This window comes from Hemiscyllium ocellatum, chromosome 7, assembly GCF_020745735.1.
Source record: "Hemiscyllium ocellatum isolate sHemOce1 chromosome 7, sHemOce1.pat.X.cur, whole genome shotgun sequence".
NCBI classification, from domain to species: Eukaryota; Metazoa; Chordata; class Chondrichthyes; order Orectolobiformes; family Hemiscylliidae; genus Hemiscyllium; species Hemiscyllium ocellatum.
The window spans coordinates 18,848,231-18,865,499 of record NC_083407.1 but is presented as its reverse complement, the minus strand read 5'-3'; the positions used below and the strand labels follow the sequence as shown (position 1 = coordinate 18,865,499).

Sequence of the window (17,269 nt, the reverse complement as noted above, 5' to 3'; positions counted from 1 at the left end):
GACTAATTTCACATGATGTTTAATTCATGTTGCAGACAGTGATAATCTAGATAAAGAGACACACAGAGCGAACACAGAAGGCTTCGTTGGCTGCCTGTCAGCAGTCCAGTTCAATGGGATTACTCCTCTGAAAGTTGCGTTACAAAATTCAGGTTCTCCTTTAGTCTCCATAAAAGGGCGTTTTGTTGAATCAAGTTGTGGATCTGCCCTCAGGAGTGAATCAACAGCAATCACCACATCATACTCTCTAACAGGTAACTTAAATAAGAACAACCAATAATTTGAAGGTAATGATTTGGAATCAAATATTCAACTATGATTTACCAATCATCTGGTATACCTCGACTATCTCAGTATTAATTGGCCAATTATGAAAATATGTGCACGTTCATTTTATGTTGTATGGAACTATATACGAGACTGCCATCTTTCTAACACAAAACCTTTTTGCTAAACCCCCATTTCTCCTCTTTGTAAACTTTTCTGCTTTCTCAGAAAGTGTACATTTGACAAAAGAATGCTCAAATAATTGTCTTGTGAGACTATTTCAGAGGGCAATTAAGAATTCACCACATATCTATGAATCTGGAGGAGCAGTAGATAAGGACAGCAAGTTTCCTTCCCAAATGACACCTGTCAATCAGTTAGTTGGGTTTTTCAAGACAAACCAGTTGTTCCGTGATCATAATTAATAACACAAGCTTTTCATTCCATATTTATTGTGTTAAGTTCATTTCAAATACCCAGCTCTATTTGAAATTTCAATTACAATGGCTATATCCTATCAGAAATTGTCTAAGTATAGGTTTTAGTCAGATTCATAGAGAGTTTCTCTCTATGAGACAGAATGTGTTGACCTCTGCCCAGAACTTTCAGGATCACTGCCATTGAAACCATCTTTAAAGCCCAGCCATGCACCTGGTTAAGCATTGGCAGTCTACAGGTGCCCTGCACAGTTCCTGTCAATTAATCCCATTATGAGGGACAGAGGGAATTTGCACTCTGCTTTGCCACCAGGCAACTGGATGTTGGGTTGGAGAGGGGTACATGCAGCCACTGCCCATGAAGCATGCCCAGGTATGTTGGTTACTTATGAAAGTCTGCAGGAGCGAACTCTGACTTTCAAGTCAGGAATTCTTACCACCTAGTTCCTATGTGGGTGTGAGACAATGGAAAACTACATATGAATGAAGCATGATGATATTAATGCATGCTAATGCAGAGAAGTCCCTGACATGCACTAGATCTCACCATACAGAATCTGGCTAAAATTTCTGTTCTTGATGTTGGAAGCTCCTTACCACCAAACTCAAGCAATCCTCCCAACTTTCTCCCAACTGATGCACACATCGTTCAGTGCTTGGTTGGTTTCTGCTTTTATTATGAATTTGGGACTCTGGGTTACTCATCCAGTACCTTAATCATCATATTAATATAGTCATAGAGTCATAGAATCATAGAGTCCCACAGCACAGAAACAGGCCCTTTGGCCCAAACTGGTTCATGCCGAACAAAATGTCCATCTGCGCTAACCCCATTTCCCTGCACATGGATCATTTCCTTCTAATCTAGTCCTATCCATGTATTTGTCCATTTGCCTTTTAAATGTTGTCAATGTACCTGCCTCAACCACTTCTACTGGCAGCTCATTCCATATGCATACAACCTTCTGTGTAAAAAAAGTTGCCCCTCGGGTTCCATTTTATTCTTTCCCCTCATACCTTAAACTGCTGTCCTCTAGTCTTTTGGGCGGCACGGTGGCACAGTGGTTAGCACTGCTGCCTCACAACGCCAGAGACCAGGGTTCAATTCCTGCCTCAGGCGACTGACTGTGTGGAGTTTGCACATTCTCCCTGTGTCTGCGTGGGTTTCCTCCGGGTGCTCCGGTTTCCTCCCACAGTCCAAAGATGTGCGGGTCAGGTGAATTGGCCATGCTAAATTGCCTGTAGTGTTAGGTAAGGGGTAAATGTAGGGGTATGGGTGGGTTGCGCTTTGGTGGGTCGGTGTGGACTTGTTGGGCTGAAGGGCCTGTTTCCACACTGTAAGTAATCTAATCTAGTCCTTGATTCCCCAACCCTAGGCATTCACCTATCCATGCCTCTCATGACCTTGTACCCCTCTATAAAATCCTCCCTCATTCGGCTGTGCTCTAAAGAAAAAAGTCCTAGCTTTTCCAACCTTTCCCTATAACTCAGACCACTGAGTCCAAGCAACATCCTTATAAATTGCTTCTGCACTCTTTCCAGATTAATAACATCCTTCCTATAGCAAGGTGACCAAAACCAACATAATATTCCAAGTGTGGTTTTACCAATGTCCTGTACAACTGCAACATGACTTCCAAATTTCTATTCTCCATGCCCTGACTGCTGAGGGCCAATGTGCCAAAAGTCTTCTTCACTGCCCTGTTTACCTGTGACTCCATTTTCTGAAAATTGTGAACCTGTTCCACTACACTCTAAGGCCCTACCATTCACGATTAAACTCCTGCCTTGATTTGACTATCGAAAATGGAAGGCCTCCTATTCATCTCTACTAAATTCCATTTGCCATTTCTTGGCTCACTTCCCCAGGTGATCAAGGTCCGGCTGCAATTTCTGAGAACCTTCCCCACTGTCCACAATACCACCTATTTTAGTGTCATCAGCAAACTTCTGAATCATGCCTTGTACATTCTCATCCAAATCATTGCTATGGAAAGCAGACTGTACTGGGCCCAGCATTGGCCCCTGAGGCACTCCACTAGTCACAGGCCTCCAGTCCAACAAACGTCCTTTTACTATTCCCTCTCCTTCCTACCATCAAACCAATTGTGTATCCAATTTACCAGCTGCCCCCAGATTCCATGTGACCTGACCTTCCAGAGCAGCCGACTATGTGGAACCTTACCAAATGCGTTACTGAAATCCGTAGAGACTACACTTACTGCCCTACCATCGTCAAACTTCCTGGTCACTTCATCAAAGAGCTCTAACTAATTTGTGAGGCATAATCTCCCATACACATGCTGACTACTCCTAATCAAATCATACCTTTTGAAATGCATGTATATCTTACCCTTCAGAATCTTCTCAAGTAACTTACCCACTGTAGATGTTGGGCTTAATGATCTATAGTTCCCAAACTTTTCTTTGCAGCTCTTCTTGAATAAGGGCACAACATTAGCTACTGTCCAGTCTTCCAGGACTTCACCTGAGGCAAATTGATGCAAACGTATCAGCTAGGGCCCCACAATTGCTTCTCTTGCCTCTTGCAGTGTTCTTGGATATACCTGCTCAGGATCTGGAGATTTATCCACCTTCATACATGCCAATATGTCCAACACCCTCTAAGGTGTGGCACAGTGGCTCAGTGGCTAGCACTACTGCCTTGCAGCACCAAGGACTCAGGTTCAATTCCCACCTCAGGTGATTGTCTGTGTGGAGTTTGCATATTCTCCCCGTGGGTTTCCTATGGGTGCACCAGTTTCTTGGCTCACAATCCAAAGATGTAATGGCCAGGTGAATTGGCCATGCTAAATTGCCCATAGTGTAAGATGCATTAGTCAAGGGTAAATGGCGGGGGCATTACTCTTCAGAGGGTTGGTGTGGACAGTGTCCCCCACTATCACCTCAGTCAGCTGTTCTGCCCTATTTCCCAAGAGTATGTCAGGTTTTGCCCCTTCACAAGTGGGACCCTCTCACTTGAGGAAACTTTTCTGAATGCACTTAACAAATTCCATCCCATCTATGCCTTTCAGGCTCAGGTAGTCCCAGTCTATATTAGGAAAATTAAAATTTCCTACTATGACAACCCTATTGCTCTTGCAAGTCTTCCCAATCTCCCTGCATATCTGTTCCTCTAATTCTTGTTGACTTTTGGTACAACCACAATAATGCTACCATCCCTTTCTTATTTCTAAGCTCCACCCACAAAGCCTCACTGGATGTCCTTCAATTACATCATCTCTGACTACTGCCGTGATACTCGCCTTAATCAAAAATGCAACACCCCCACCGCCGTGCCTTCCACCAACTCTGTACCACCAAAAGCACCTGTATCCTGGCATATTAAGCTGCCAGTCCTGTCCCTCCCATAGCCGTGTTTCTGTAATGGCTATAATATCCCAGTCCCACGTACCTACCCATGTCCAGAATATAAAGACAGCAAAGTTTTCTGTCAATATATAAAATAACAAAGAGTGGCTAAAGTAAACATTCAGAGGATGAGAATGGGCATTAGGTTATGGGATATGGTGAAATGGCTGAGGCATTTAACAGGTCTTTTGTATTGGTCTTCACAGTGGAAGACACTCATAACATGCCAGTAATTGACAAAGAGACGAAGGTAGGTGAGGGGGCGGCACGGTGGCACAGTGGTTAGCACTGCTGCCTCACAGCGCCAGGGACCTGGGTTCAATTCCCACCTCAGGCGACTGACTGTGTGGAGTTTGCACGTTCTCCCCGTGTCTGCGTGGGTTTCCTCCGGGTGCTCCGGTTTCCTCCCACAGTCCAAAGATGTGCGGGTCAGGTGAATTGGCCATGCTAAATTGCCCGTAGTGTTAGGTAAGGGGTAAATGTAGGGGTATGGGTGGGTTGCGCTTCGGCGGGTCGGTGTGGACTTGTTGGGCCGAAGGGCCTGTTTCCACACTGTAAGTAATCTAGACCCAGAAACAATCATTATTACAGAAGAGGTAGTGTTGGGCAAGCTAATGGAGCTAAGGGTAGACAAGTCTCCTGGCCCTGATTGAATGCATCTTAGGGTACTAAAAGAGATAGTGGGAGAAATAGCAATTGCACTTGAGGTAAGTTTTCAAAATTCACTGGACTCTGAGGCAGTTCTAACAGATTGGAAAACAGCAAATGTGATGTCACTGTTTAAAAAGGGAGGTAGACAAAAGATGGGGAATTATAGACTGGTTAGCTTAACGTTTGCAGTATGAAAGATGCTTGAGTCTGTTATCAAGGAAAAAACAGCAAGGTGTCTCAATAAAAATTGTCCTATTGGGCAGACGCAGCACAGTTTCATGAAGGGCAGGTCATGCTTAACAAATCCTTTGGAATTCTATGAAACATTACGAATAAGGTGGATAATGGGGACCCACTGAATGCAGTGTACCTGGATTTCCAAAAGAACTTCGAAAGGTGCTGCACAAGAGGCTGCTGCATAAGAAAAAGATGTATGGCGTTACGAGTAAAGTATTAGCATAGGTAGAGGATTGGTTAACTAACAGGAAGTAAAGAGTCTGGATAAATGTACTAGCTGGAAATGTGTTGCTGGAAAAGCGCAGCAGGTCAGGCAGCATCCAAGGAGCAGGAGAGTCGATGTTTCGGGGTTCTTTCCTCATTTCTGAAGAAGGGCTCATGTCCGAAACATCGACTCTCCTGCTCCTTGGATGCTGCGCTTTTCCAGCAACACATATTCAGCTCTGATCTCCAGCATCTGCAGTCCTCACTTTCTCCATAAATGAGTGCTATTCGGGTTAGCACTCAGTAACTAGTGGTGTGCCTCAGGGATCTGTGTTGGGACCACAATTATTCACAATTTGTATTGATGATTTGGAGTTGGGGACCGTGTGTTATGTATTAAAGTTTGCAGATGACACTAACATGAATGGCAGAGCAAAATGTGCAAAGGATCGTGAAACTTTGCAGAAGAACATAAACACTTTAAATGGACAAAGATCTGGCAAATGGAATACAATGTTAATGCATGTAAAGTCATCCATTTTGGTAGGAGAAACAGTAAAAAGGCTTATTACCTGAATGGTAAAAAATTGCAGCATGTTGCTATGCAGGCGGACCTGGGTTTTCTTGTGAATGAATCACGGAAGGTTGGTCTGCAGGTGCAACAGGTAATTAAGAAGATAAATGGAATTTTGTCCTTCATTGCTAAAAGGATTGAGTTTAAAAGGAGGAAGGTTCTATTGCAGCTGTCTAAGGTGCAGTTTTAGTCTCCTTACTGGAGAAAGAATGTACTGACACAAGAGGAGTGCAGAGGAGATTCACTCGGTTGATTCTGGAGTTGAGCGAGTTGTTTCGTCAGGAGACACTGAGTAGATTGGGATTATTCTCAGAGAGTATAAGCTTTATTCAGAGTAGTAAGGTCATGGAATGTCATGCCGGCAAGGTAGTAGAGTCAATTTTAAGATCATTTGTTGTGGTTCTGTTCGCCGAGCTGGGAGTTTGTGTTGCAAACGTTTCATCCCCTTGCTAGGTGACATCCTCAGTGCTTGGGAGCCTCCTGTGAAGCTTCACAGGAGGCTCCCATGCACTGAGGGTGTCACCTAGCAAGGGGACGAAGTGTTTGCAACACAAACTCCCAGCTCGGTGAACAGAACCACAACAACGAGCACCCGAACTACAAATCTTCTCCCAAACTTTAAGGTCATTTAAATGGTTATTGGATAAACAAATGGATGATAATGGAATAGAATAGGTTTGATGGGCTTCCGGTTGGTTTCATAGATTGACACAAAATTGAGGGCTGAAGGGCCTGTACTGCGTTGTTATGTTCTATGTTCTATGTTCTGTGTAATGTTCTATATTCATTGGAATTCAGAAGGGTGATTGAAACATATAAGATTATGAAGGGAATAGATAAGATAGAAGTAGAGAGGATGTTTCCACTGCAGGGTGAAACTAGGACAATAGGGCAGAGCCTCAAGATTAGAGGGCCCAGATTTAGGACTGAATTGAGAAGGAACTTCTTCACCCAGAGGGTTGTGAATCTATGGAATTCTTTGCACAGTGAAGTGGTTGAAGCTACTTCAGTAAACATTCTTAAAGCTAAGAGACATTTTTTTTTGAACAACAAAGGAATTAAATGATACAGTGAGAGTGCTGGTAAGCGGAACTGAGTTCACGAAAAGATCAGCTGTGGTCTTATTGAATGGAAGAGCAGGCTCAAGGGGGCAGATGGCCTACTCCTGCTCCTACTTCTTATGTTCATCAGCCTTACCTGTCAGCCCTCTTACATTGAAGCAAATGCAGTTTAATCTAACAGGCATTCCTTGCTCCCTGTCTTATTCCATCCTGACCTGTCTCTTCAACTTACTATTTCTGATTACTGAATCTCTTTTGAGCCTCTCACTTGCCTCCCTGCTGTTGCAAATCTCCCCCCACCCCCGCCAATCTTTTAAACCATCATTTGCAGCACAAGCAAATTTAGCCACCAAGGTAGTGGTTCTCCCTCTACTGGGTGGCACGGTGGCTCAGTGGTTAGCACTGCTGCCTCATAGCACCAGGGTCCCAGGTTTGATTCCAGCCTTGGGCGACTGTGTGTGTGGAGTTTGCACATTCTCCGAGTCTATTTGGGTTTCCTCCCACAGTCCAAAGATGTGCAGGTTAGGTGAATTGGCCATGGGAAATTGCCCATAGTGTTAGGTGCATCAGTCAGAGGGGAATGAGTCTGGGTGGGTTACTTTTCGGAGGGTCGGTATGGACTGGTTGGGCCTGTTTCCGCACTGTAGGGAATCTAATCTATTCTAGTTCAGGTGCAACCCATCCTTCTTGAACGGGTTATCTATGCCACAGAAAGGATTCCAATGATCTAAAATTCTGAATCACTGCCCCATACACCAATTCTTTAGCCACACATTTGTCTGCCATATTCTGCTGGCACGTGGCACTGGAAGTAATCCAAAGATTATCACCAATGAGCTCCTGGTTTTTAACTTTTCTCCTAGCTCTCTATAATCACTCTGCAGGATGTCATCCCTATTTCTACCTATGTCATTTGTGCCAACATGCACAATAACATCTGGCTGCTCCCCCTCCCCCTTGAGAATGTTCTGCAGCCTCTGAGACATCCTGGACCCTAGCACCTGGGAGGCAAAACACCATCCTGGATTCCCATGTGCAACCACAGAATCTCCTATCTGTCCCCCTAACTATCAAGTATCCTATCATTAAGGTCCTGTTTACCTTTACCCTTTCCCGCTGTGCCCCAGAGTCAGTCATAGTGGTCTTATGGTCTTATAGTGCCACCAAGCTGCTTTCCCCTTAACGGTCATTCCCTCCACCAACAATTTCCAAAACGGTATACTTATTTTTCAGGGGAATGGCGGCAGGAATTCCTGCACTCTCTGCCTACTCCCTTTGCCTCTATTGGTGGTCACTCAGCTACTCTCTGCCTGCACCTTGGGTGTCACCATCTGACTAAAACTCTTATCTAGGAAGTTCTCAGCATCTCGGATGATCCTGGAAAAGTGCAGCAGGTCAGGCAGCATCCAAAGAGCAGGAGAATCGACGTTTTGGGCATAGGTTCTTCTTCAGGAAGGGCTCATTCCTGAAGAAGGGCTTATGCCTGAAACGTCGATTCTCCTGCTCCTTGGATGCTGCCTGAACTGCTGAGCTTTTCCAGAAACACATTTTTCAGCTCTGATCTCCAACATCTGCAGTCCTCACTTTCACCTCGGATGATCCTGAATGCATCCAGCCCCAGGTCTAGCTTCAGCTCCCTAACACCATCTCCCAGGAACTGCAGCTGGGTGCAATTCCCACAGGTATAGTCATCAGGGACAATGGAAGTCTCCCTGAGCTTCCACATTCTGCAGGAGGAACATGCGACTGTCCAATTTGCCATCTTAACTGCTGTAAAACTTAAAAGAAAGTTAAAAGGACTTTACCTGAGCATACCTGTACTTTTTACTGAGCCACTGCTCTCTGAATCCTCTTGGGCCAAAGCCTTAGTTCTTATTCAGCTACCAACAAATTTTGCACATCTTTCTACCCCTCCATGTTCCTCTATTCCTGATAGTTAGGCCTATGATGGAACATTCTCTATTTCCCTGAATGAGTATAACACCAACAATACTCAAGAAGCCTGATGAAAACCAAGTCAACTAAGCCCTTTGATCAGCAGTCCAACCATTATCTTAATACTCATATTCTCCACACTGAGGCACAATGGCAGGAGTGAACATGAACAGGAGTGAGCAGCAACTCATCAAATCTCTTCAAGCCATGATACAATCACCTGGAAGTTTAAGGAGTAGAAGTTCATGCACATCAGGCCGTTTTCTCAGTGTTGCTGGATAAAAATCCTGGGAGTCCTTTCTTAATAATCAGAATAGCTTCACCATTGATTAATGAGTAGGCTTACCAAAATTGCCTTCTGGAATGTTAAGGGTAAACAATAAATGCTGATCTTGTCAGTGATGGACACATCCCATGATGGAATACTAAGGAAATTTCCATATGTTATTCCATTTCAAAGAAGCTTACAGTCCAAATTTTAAACCATATATATCCGAGATAACCCACCATAATAAATTACATTTTAGCTGAGTCTCCAAGCATGCAGAATTATTACTGAATAAATTTTTCACTTCAATGTGAATCAGCATGCTTAAAATAATTTAAATAATAATGACCACATAATTTGTTTCTGTCATGTTAGTTGGGGAACAAATATTGGCCAAGACCTCAGGAGGTTTCCCTGCTCTTCAAATAGTGCCATGAGATTTTGTTTTACATCCACATTATGTTTTAATGTAGTCACATAACAATGTCCCTTCAGACAGTCCAGCATTTCTTACAAAACTGCACTTGATTATGAGCCTACAGTGTGCACTTAAATCAGTGCAGTGCTCTTGAAACTACAAGCACAAAACTAAAGTTTAGACAGATGTGATGTCTACACAAATTTAGTGAAATTTCTACAGATTTTCCATTCAACAAATCAGATATGATAGGGTAGCCTCCACAGATTTTCCTCCTCACTTTATATATAAGCATTAGGATGGAACATTTGAGCACACATGCCATAACTATGGATCAATAACATCACAGACGAAACCTTCATTGCCTTCTTCAAAGCAGGAATAGTTAATGTAAATGGGCATGAATAATATATTGGGTCAGTGACAAAGAACAGGCCAAATTATATTAGCATTCACCACCCTCTGGCTCTAAGTTCACAAAAAATGACATTCATGTGAATAAATTTTAAGAAAAGAACAATTTCAATATGCCCAAGCAGCCTCCTTTCTTCACCCCTGGTAGTCACACATTTAATAATTTGCATATTGTATTTTTTGTACCTTCCTTCATTGCAAGAATTGCCAAAAGCAAAATATTGAGGATGTTGAAAATCTGAAAACTAAAAATGCTGGGCGATGCAGTTTCTGGTTTACTACACATTCACCTATGTTATATAGACCACAAACAGTCAGACTGTTGTGAGTCAGATAACTTGAAGTTTATTTACAATGCTGGCTACTTAAAAAAAGCTACAATATTATGAACTTACGTGCACAGTCTGAGTTCTGTACTTACTAATGATGACATGGTGACTCAGTGATTAGCAGTGCCAGGGACCTGGGTTCGATTCCAAGTGCAGGCAACTGTGTGTGGAGTTTGTACATTCTCCCTGTGTCTGTGTGGGTTTCCTTTGGGTGGTCCAGTTTCCTTCCACAATCCAAAGGTGTGCAGGTTATGTGAACTGGCCGTGCTAAATTACCCATAGTGTTCAGGGATATGCAGGTTCAGTGCATTGGTCAGGGGTAAACGGAGAATAATAGATTCAGGGAATAGGTCTGGGTGGATTACTGTTTGGAGGATCAGTGTGGACTTGTTCAGCTGAAGGGCCTGCTTCCATACTGTAGGAATTCTATGATTCTAATGTCACTGTCGAAAAAATAATTGACTGACTACACTGATTCCATGACACAGTAAGGATACTTGAAGGCACGATAGGAACTTTTATATCAAAAGTTCACATTTCATAGTGCTGTCCAATTGCCTTCAAGTCTGGAATCTATGCCATATTATGACACTGAGAAGCATTAGCTGGTTAGGCAGCATCTGTGATATTATAATTCATGGAACTTAAAGAACTGAAATGTTAACTGTGTTTCTTTCTCCATAGATGTTTCCTGATGTACAATCATTGAATCATAGGGATAAATCTAATGTTTTATTGACCAGGTCCAAGTTGCCTTGTGGTTTTTGGAGGGTCTGTGGTTGTGAAGTTGAGTGTATTCTTTCAATGTATCTTCCCAAGGTAGCTTAATTTATTGTTTTCCATGCCCCTGTGACATGTCTCACATCTGATTTCCACTCCATCTTATCATGATCCTGCCCCATTACTCAATAAATATCCACCCAAAGACCAGCATTCATTGTGCCCTCTTTGAAAGCCCACAGTGCACCCGGGCAAGGCTGGAGCTGCCGTATATGGTCCTAACATTTGCCTAGGATGTGGCAGACAGAAGGATATTGTCATCCCACTTTGCGGGCAGGAATCTGGTAACCCTGCTAGACAAGGTGATGCCAGTGCAGGACTTCCTCCTCTCCCAGGAACACCACACTAGACCATGCCATACCAGTCCAAAAATGGTACCAATGTTAGAGCTGATTCTGGAAGAATTTGCAGTACTGTTGGAAGAAGGTCAATGCCCTGCTCCACTCTGCCAGGATAAGTGTTACCAGGCTCTCCCAAAACTTCCCATTCACTCTATCTTGATTAGTGCACCAAGTCTCATGCTTTACCATGCTCACTATCACATGCAATATGTCCTGTCACTCGCTTCAACCACAAAACCTTCACACCATTATTCCTGTATGACCTCTGCACTGCCTGCTCAGACACTACCCACCTGCACAGATGGTAAAAGCTGTTCCACCCACTTTCAGCTGCAGTAATACCTGCTTCTCTCTTTGTGGTAGAGGTCAGCGCACAGTAGGGTAGAATGACTGAAAACAAATGGTGTGCTGCCTGACATTCAGATCCTCACCAGTTTTACAAGAGGGTCCTGACTCTGCAGGAAGGAATAAGACAGTAAAGATCCTTACTGAGAGTTAACAAGCAAGCAGCCTCAGTATTGGTGTATGTGTACTGTTACGAACCAGGCCAGACTTCCCTCAAAACATTTTAAGGTAGCGCAGACTCTAACTTTTCGAGTTGTTTTAGGCAGATGCGAAGTGGATGTTCCAGGCATGATGCAGCTAGCCCAACCACTCAGCTTGAACCAAAACAGAATTTAATTTTACACATGAACAACAGAAAACAAAGTTTCAACTAACATTACAATTTGAAAACTGAAGCGACACAACAACGCAACTGAACAAAGAGCTGTTCTTGCAACATCCCCATAAACACACCCCTTGGCAAAAAGGCAAATTCAAATAAAGGTTCTTACAGGAGAGAGAGATGTAAAAGAGAGAGTCAGCCAGAAAACCTCTGTTGAGTAAGGGAAACTTTTCCCCCAGCAGCTTTCTTTGACCAACAGCTTCAAACTAAAACAAACGAGAAAAATCTCTGACTGGGGAGAACTAGCCACTATTCTTTCATTGTACAAGTGTTTTTAAAAAAAGCCAAACCAAAAAGCTTTTTTCCTTTAGGCAGAATCTGTTAGCCATAATCTAAGTAGCCAGATCAGACGTATCGGCGCCTCTGCCTTTACGAGCCCTCTTGAAAAAGATCGCGGGCAAAATAAAGGGGCAGCATCGTCATATGCAGTAACCTGCACTTGTACTCCTGATCAGTTTCTCAAAGTGCAGGCAGTAATATTGACTTAAAACACAAGAGAAATCAATTAACATTCTGATGAATCACTTGTGCACTCAGTCAAATGCTAATAGATTCTTTTTTTGATTAGATTAATTACAGTGTGGAAACAGGCCCTTCGGCCCAAAAGTCCACACCGACCCACCGAAGCGCAACCCACCCATACCTCTACATTTACCCCTTACCTAACACTACAGGCAATTTAGCATGGCCAATTCACCTGACCCGCACATCTTTGGACTGTGGGAGGAAACCGGAGCACCCGGAGGAAACCCACGCAGACACGAGGAGAATGTGCAAACTCCACACAGTCAGTCGCCTGAGGCTGGAATTGAACCCGGGTCTCTGGCACTGAGGCAGCAGTGCTAACCACTGTGCCACCGTGCCACCACTTTCTCAGGTGCTGTACTAATATGGTTGCTGATTTCTGACTGGTGTTTAGCAAACCTACTGCAAAAAAAGCACTTTCATTTTCTAACCCTCTTGCTAAAATGGAATTGTCTATTAGTTGATTTGATTATTTTATTTTATAAACTACATGTTAATAGTCCCACTGTTTCTTCCTTTTCTTCAAGTCAATAAGATCTAGATTTCTCTTATTTTTCCACACAAAATGGATGACTTCATCCTTAACATTAAAATTCATCTGTCTCGGTTTCACCCACTCACAGTCTATCAATATCTCTCAATAATTTTATGCTGCTGTCTAGACTGCTTACTGTATCTCCAATCTGTGTCATTGGCAAATAAAGTATAAGACAAAACTTGGGCCTCATAAAACAGACAATGAAGGATGTAATCTACATGTCACCGGCAGAGAAAAAAATGTCACAGCCGAGTATAATAAGCAAGGCATTGCATTTGTCTCCTCTCCCTATCTCCTCAAAACATTAAATCAAAGTTTGATTGTGCAAACAGATAATGCCCATGGCATTGCCTGCCTGCCTGCCAGTAAGATTTCCAAAAATTGATATCAAATCTGAGGTTATATAACACCACCAGGGACCTCACTTATGTTGTCAAAACTTGGTTTTGTAAACAAAAAAGAATTTTGCTTGGCAGACAATGTACTACTGCAATCACTCTGTCATAATCCTGAGTGGGGAATCTTGATGCAATTTGACAGCATGGTGTCAATGGTCATTCAACTTTTTAAGTGGAGGCAAAATGAATAGAATCTCCGAATTCCTGTAAAAAAAACTCAGCAAGTCTGTCACAGTCTGTGGAGAGAAAGCAAACTTAACATTCCATGATCTTCCTTCAGAACATAGGTGCTGCCAGACCTGTCGAGCTTTTTTATTTAGCAATTTCTGATTTACAGCCTCCACAGTTCTTTGTTTTCTTTTCTTTTAAACATAGAACCCCTACAGTGTGGAATGAGGGCATTCAGCCCATTGAGTCTGCATCAAACCCCCTAACACCATCCCATCCTATCCATGTGAAGTACATTTCCCATGGCTAATCCACCTCTCCCATGCATCCCTGTTCACTGCAGGGCAATTAAGCATGTTCAGTTCAACCAACTGGCACATTTTGGACTGTGGCAGGAAACCAGAGCACTTGGAGGCAACTGTGTAAACTCCACACAGTCAGTCCAGGCTGGAATCGAACCCTGACATTGTGAGGCAGCAGTGCTAACCACTGAGCCATTGTGCTGCTTTGCACACTGGGGTCCTTCTGGTCATCATGTTTCACTTTGAATTTGCATTGTTTGATGACTTACTTTGGAAATTTCTTCATCCCATAGAAGGATTAGGCATAAACACAGTGAAATTAAACATGATACATATGCAAAACAGGCAGTTGTCATTCAGAATGCTGGAGAAACTCAGCAATTCTGGCTGCATCCAAGGAGGGGGAAATGGCATTAATGTTTTGAGATTGGTATGATTCTTTCTGCAGAACTCACTCAGTCTCAACACCAGACACCATAAAACCTGCCCAATTTTACTTTTCACTGAAGTCAATGGAAAGAAAGAAAACTATATTGATTATACTGTGTGTGCAATTCCTGTACAGTATATTTTGCGTCACACAGATGTTAGTAAGTTTTCAAATATAAATATTTTCCAGAGGCATAGACTATTAATCCCCATAACATGAGTTTTATTTCCACGAGTTTGAAATAGCAAATTCAGTTTGTACATAGTAAAGCTGATATTGATAAAAGTGACCTTATTGGATTGTCATAAAAACCCAATTGTAAAACACTACAGGAGTATACAGCAAGTTACAATGATAGTTGAACAAATGATGGACGAAATTTACTGTGGATAGGTTTGAGATAAATTGATTTTGGGGAAAAGAAAGGAATGGGAATATATAATATGTGAAAATTGTCAGATCTGGAAGATCAAGGAGACAGACTTTGAAATCTCATGGGATATCTTCATAAACTCAGATCTGTAGTTTCTGGGAATATTGTTGATGAGGTTTGTAAATGGTGATATCTTATATTGTTTCCAATACATGTTATAAAGAGAACAGCCAATTTGCAATTGGCAACATTTCACAAGATGCAAATGAATGAAAATTCAGTCTTTTTGTCTGTGCAATTGACATTGCTTTGTGAAGAGTATTGGCATGATGTGGGGAACTCGCCAACCTTCTTTTAATATCACTCAGGATTCTTTTTACATCCTTCTGACCAGACAGTGGAACTTTGCCGACACATATGACGATTGTGTCATCTCTATTTACCTAACACTTCCACAGCCCAAAATAAATATCAGCTTTGCATGTTTACTCCATAGGAAGGGGAACCTAAACCCGTAGCCTTCTGATTCAGTCAGGAATTCTACCAACCTCGAGGGAGCTCAGACTCTTCACTATGGTGGTATATCTCAGAATATTTAAGAAAAGGCCAATTTCTAATTATAATTATGCACGATACACACGTATTTGTCTCCTTTGAAAAATCTAAATTTTGGCAATTTCACTGAAATTCCTTACACATGACTTATGTGTGAATATTTTTGTTTAATAATACTATCACTATTCAGCTTTATGAATTTGAAATATTTAAAAGTACATCTGTTTTATTCTTCATTACTGACAAGACTATTTTCTAAAGCAACAAAAATGATTAAAACTGAAGAATATGAATACTTTAAAATATTACAGCTATCAAGCTGTGTATCCAAACAATAGCAATAAAAATACTTCTCTTTGTTAAGGATGAAGAGGCAAGGAAATTGAATTTAAATTATGACGTACGAAGACTGATACAACAGAACATAATATTGTTTTTGCTACAATGAGTAGCTGAAGAGCATTGATGACACATTTGTGACAACGAAAAATCTAATCAGATGTACTGTGAATTCTTTGCTGTGCACTTGCAGAATGGGTTTGGTGTGGCATTGTCACTATGCATGATGAGCAATCGTTTTTGGGTATCAGAGTCAAGATTAGAGTGGTGCTGGAAAAGCACAGCAGGTCAGGCAGCATCCAAAGAGCAGTAAAATTGACATTTCGGGCAAAAGCCCTTCAGCAGCCCTGCTCCCCGCATGCTGCCTGACCTGTTGTGCTTTTCCAGCACCACTCTAATCTTGACTTTGATCTCCAGCATCTCACTTTTGCTCTGTTTTTGGGTATCGTTCTATTCAGAATTGTCTATGCTAATATCGAACATATTATGGAGACAGAGATATTCAATTGGTTTATCTCCCCACAAATGTCTACCCAGCATTTCTATCATCAAGAGATGAATGAAATAACGTGTTTTTGAAGCCTGTGACTGGAGCACCAGGTTTATCTTGCAGTACAGAATCATTACAATTTAAATTAGTTTGTATTTTACAAATATGTAAAGCAGCAATAAAGTCAGAAGTCGCATGACACCAGGTTATAGTCCAACAGGTTTATTTGAATTCGCAAGCTTTTGGAACACTTTGCCTTCATCAGATGAAGAGCACTTCACCTGATGAAGGAACAGCTCTCTGAAAGCTTGTGATTTCAAATAAACCTGTTGGACTATAACCTGGTGTCATGCAATTTCTGACTTTGTTCATCCTAGTCCAGCAACGGCACCTCTACATTAAAGCAGCAACAGGCAGCATTAATAAAATTTGCTTTGCCTAACTTTTAAAACTGGGATAATATCACACAAAATGAGATAGCTTGCATTTTTGTTTTCTTACTTGTTCCCAGTTTTCTGATAAGACAGGAACAAAGCATATCTTTTGAATCCACTTAAATTAGAAAAATGAATGATTGAAAGCATATAATGTGCCTTTATACTTAGAACATCAAATTTTTAAGAAGCAAATGTTTCAGTGATCAACTTGACCTCATTATGAGTCTCCAGGCTGCATTAATGATTGAATAGTTTAATAGAACATGTAGCACAGGAGACCATTCAGCCAACCATGCTTGTGTTGGTTCTTAGAAAGAGCAGTTGGGCTTAATCCTAAGTTCTCACATTTTAGACCATAAAACCATAAGACATAGGAGTGGAAGAAAGGCCATTTGGTCCATTGGGTCTACTCTGCCATTTAATCATAGCTGATTGGCATTTCAATGCCACTTACCCACACTCTCCCCGCACCCCTTAATTCCTTGTGAGATTAAGAATTTACCAATCTCTGCCTTGAAGACATTTAATGTCCCGGCCTCTACTGCGCTCTGTGGCAGTGAATTCCACAGACCCACTACTCTCCAGCTGAAGAAATGTCTCCTCATTTCCGTTTTAAAGTGACCCCCTCTAATTCTAAAGCTGTGCCCACAAGTCCTAGTATCCCCGCCTGACTGAAACAATTTCCCAGCATCCACCCTT

The 17,269-nt window shown here is 42.1% G+C and overlaps 1 protein-coding gene across 1 annotated transcript in view; it reads left to right on the top strand.

Annotated features, from left to right (window-relative positions):
• LOC132817391 (contactin-associated protein-like 5) overlaps positions 1-17,269 on the top strand; it is an 899,316-nt gene that overhangs the window by 820,677 nt on the left and 61,370 nt on the right. The window contains exon 22 of the mRNA XM_060827811.1: positions 36-254. Within this exon, the coding sequence (XP_060683794.1) occupies positions 36-254 (219 nt within the window). The remainder of the gene's footprint in view (positions 1-35; positions 255-17,269) is intronic.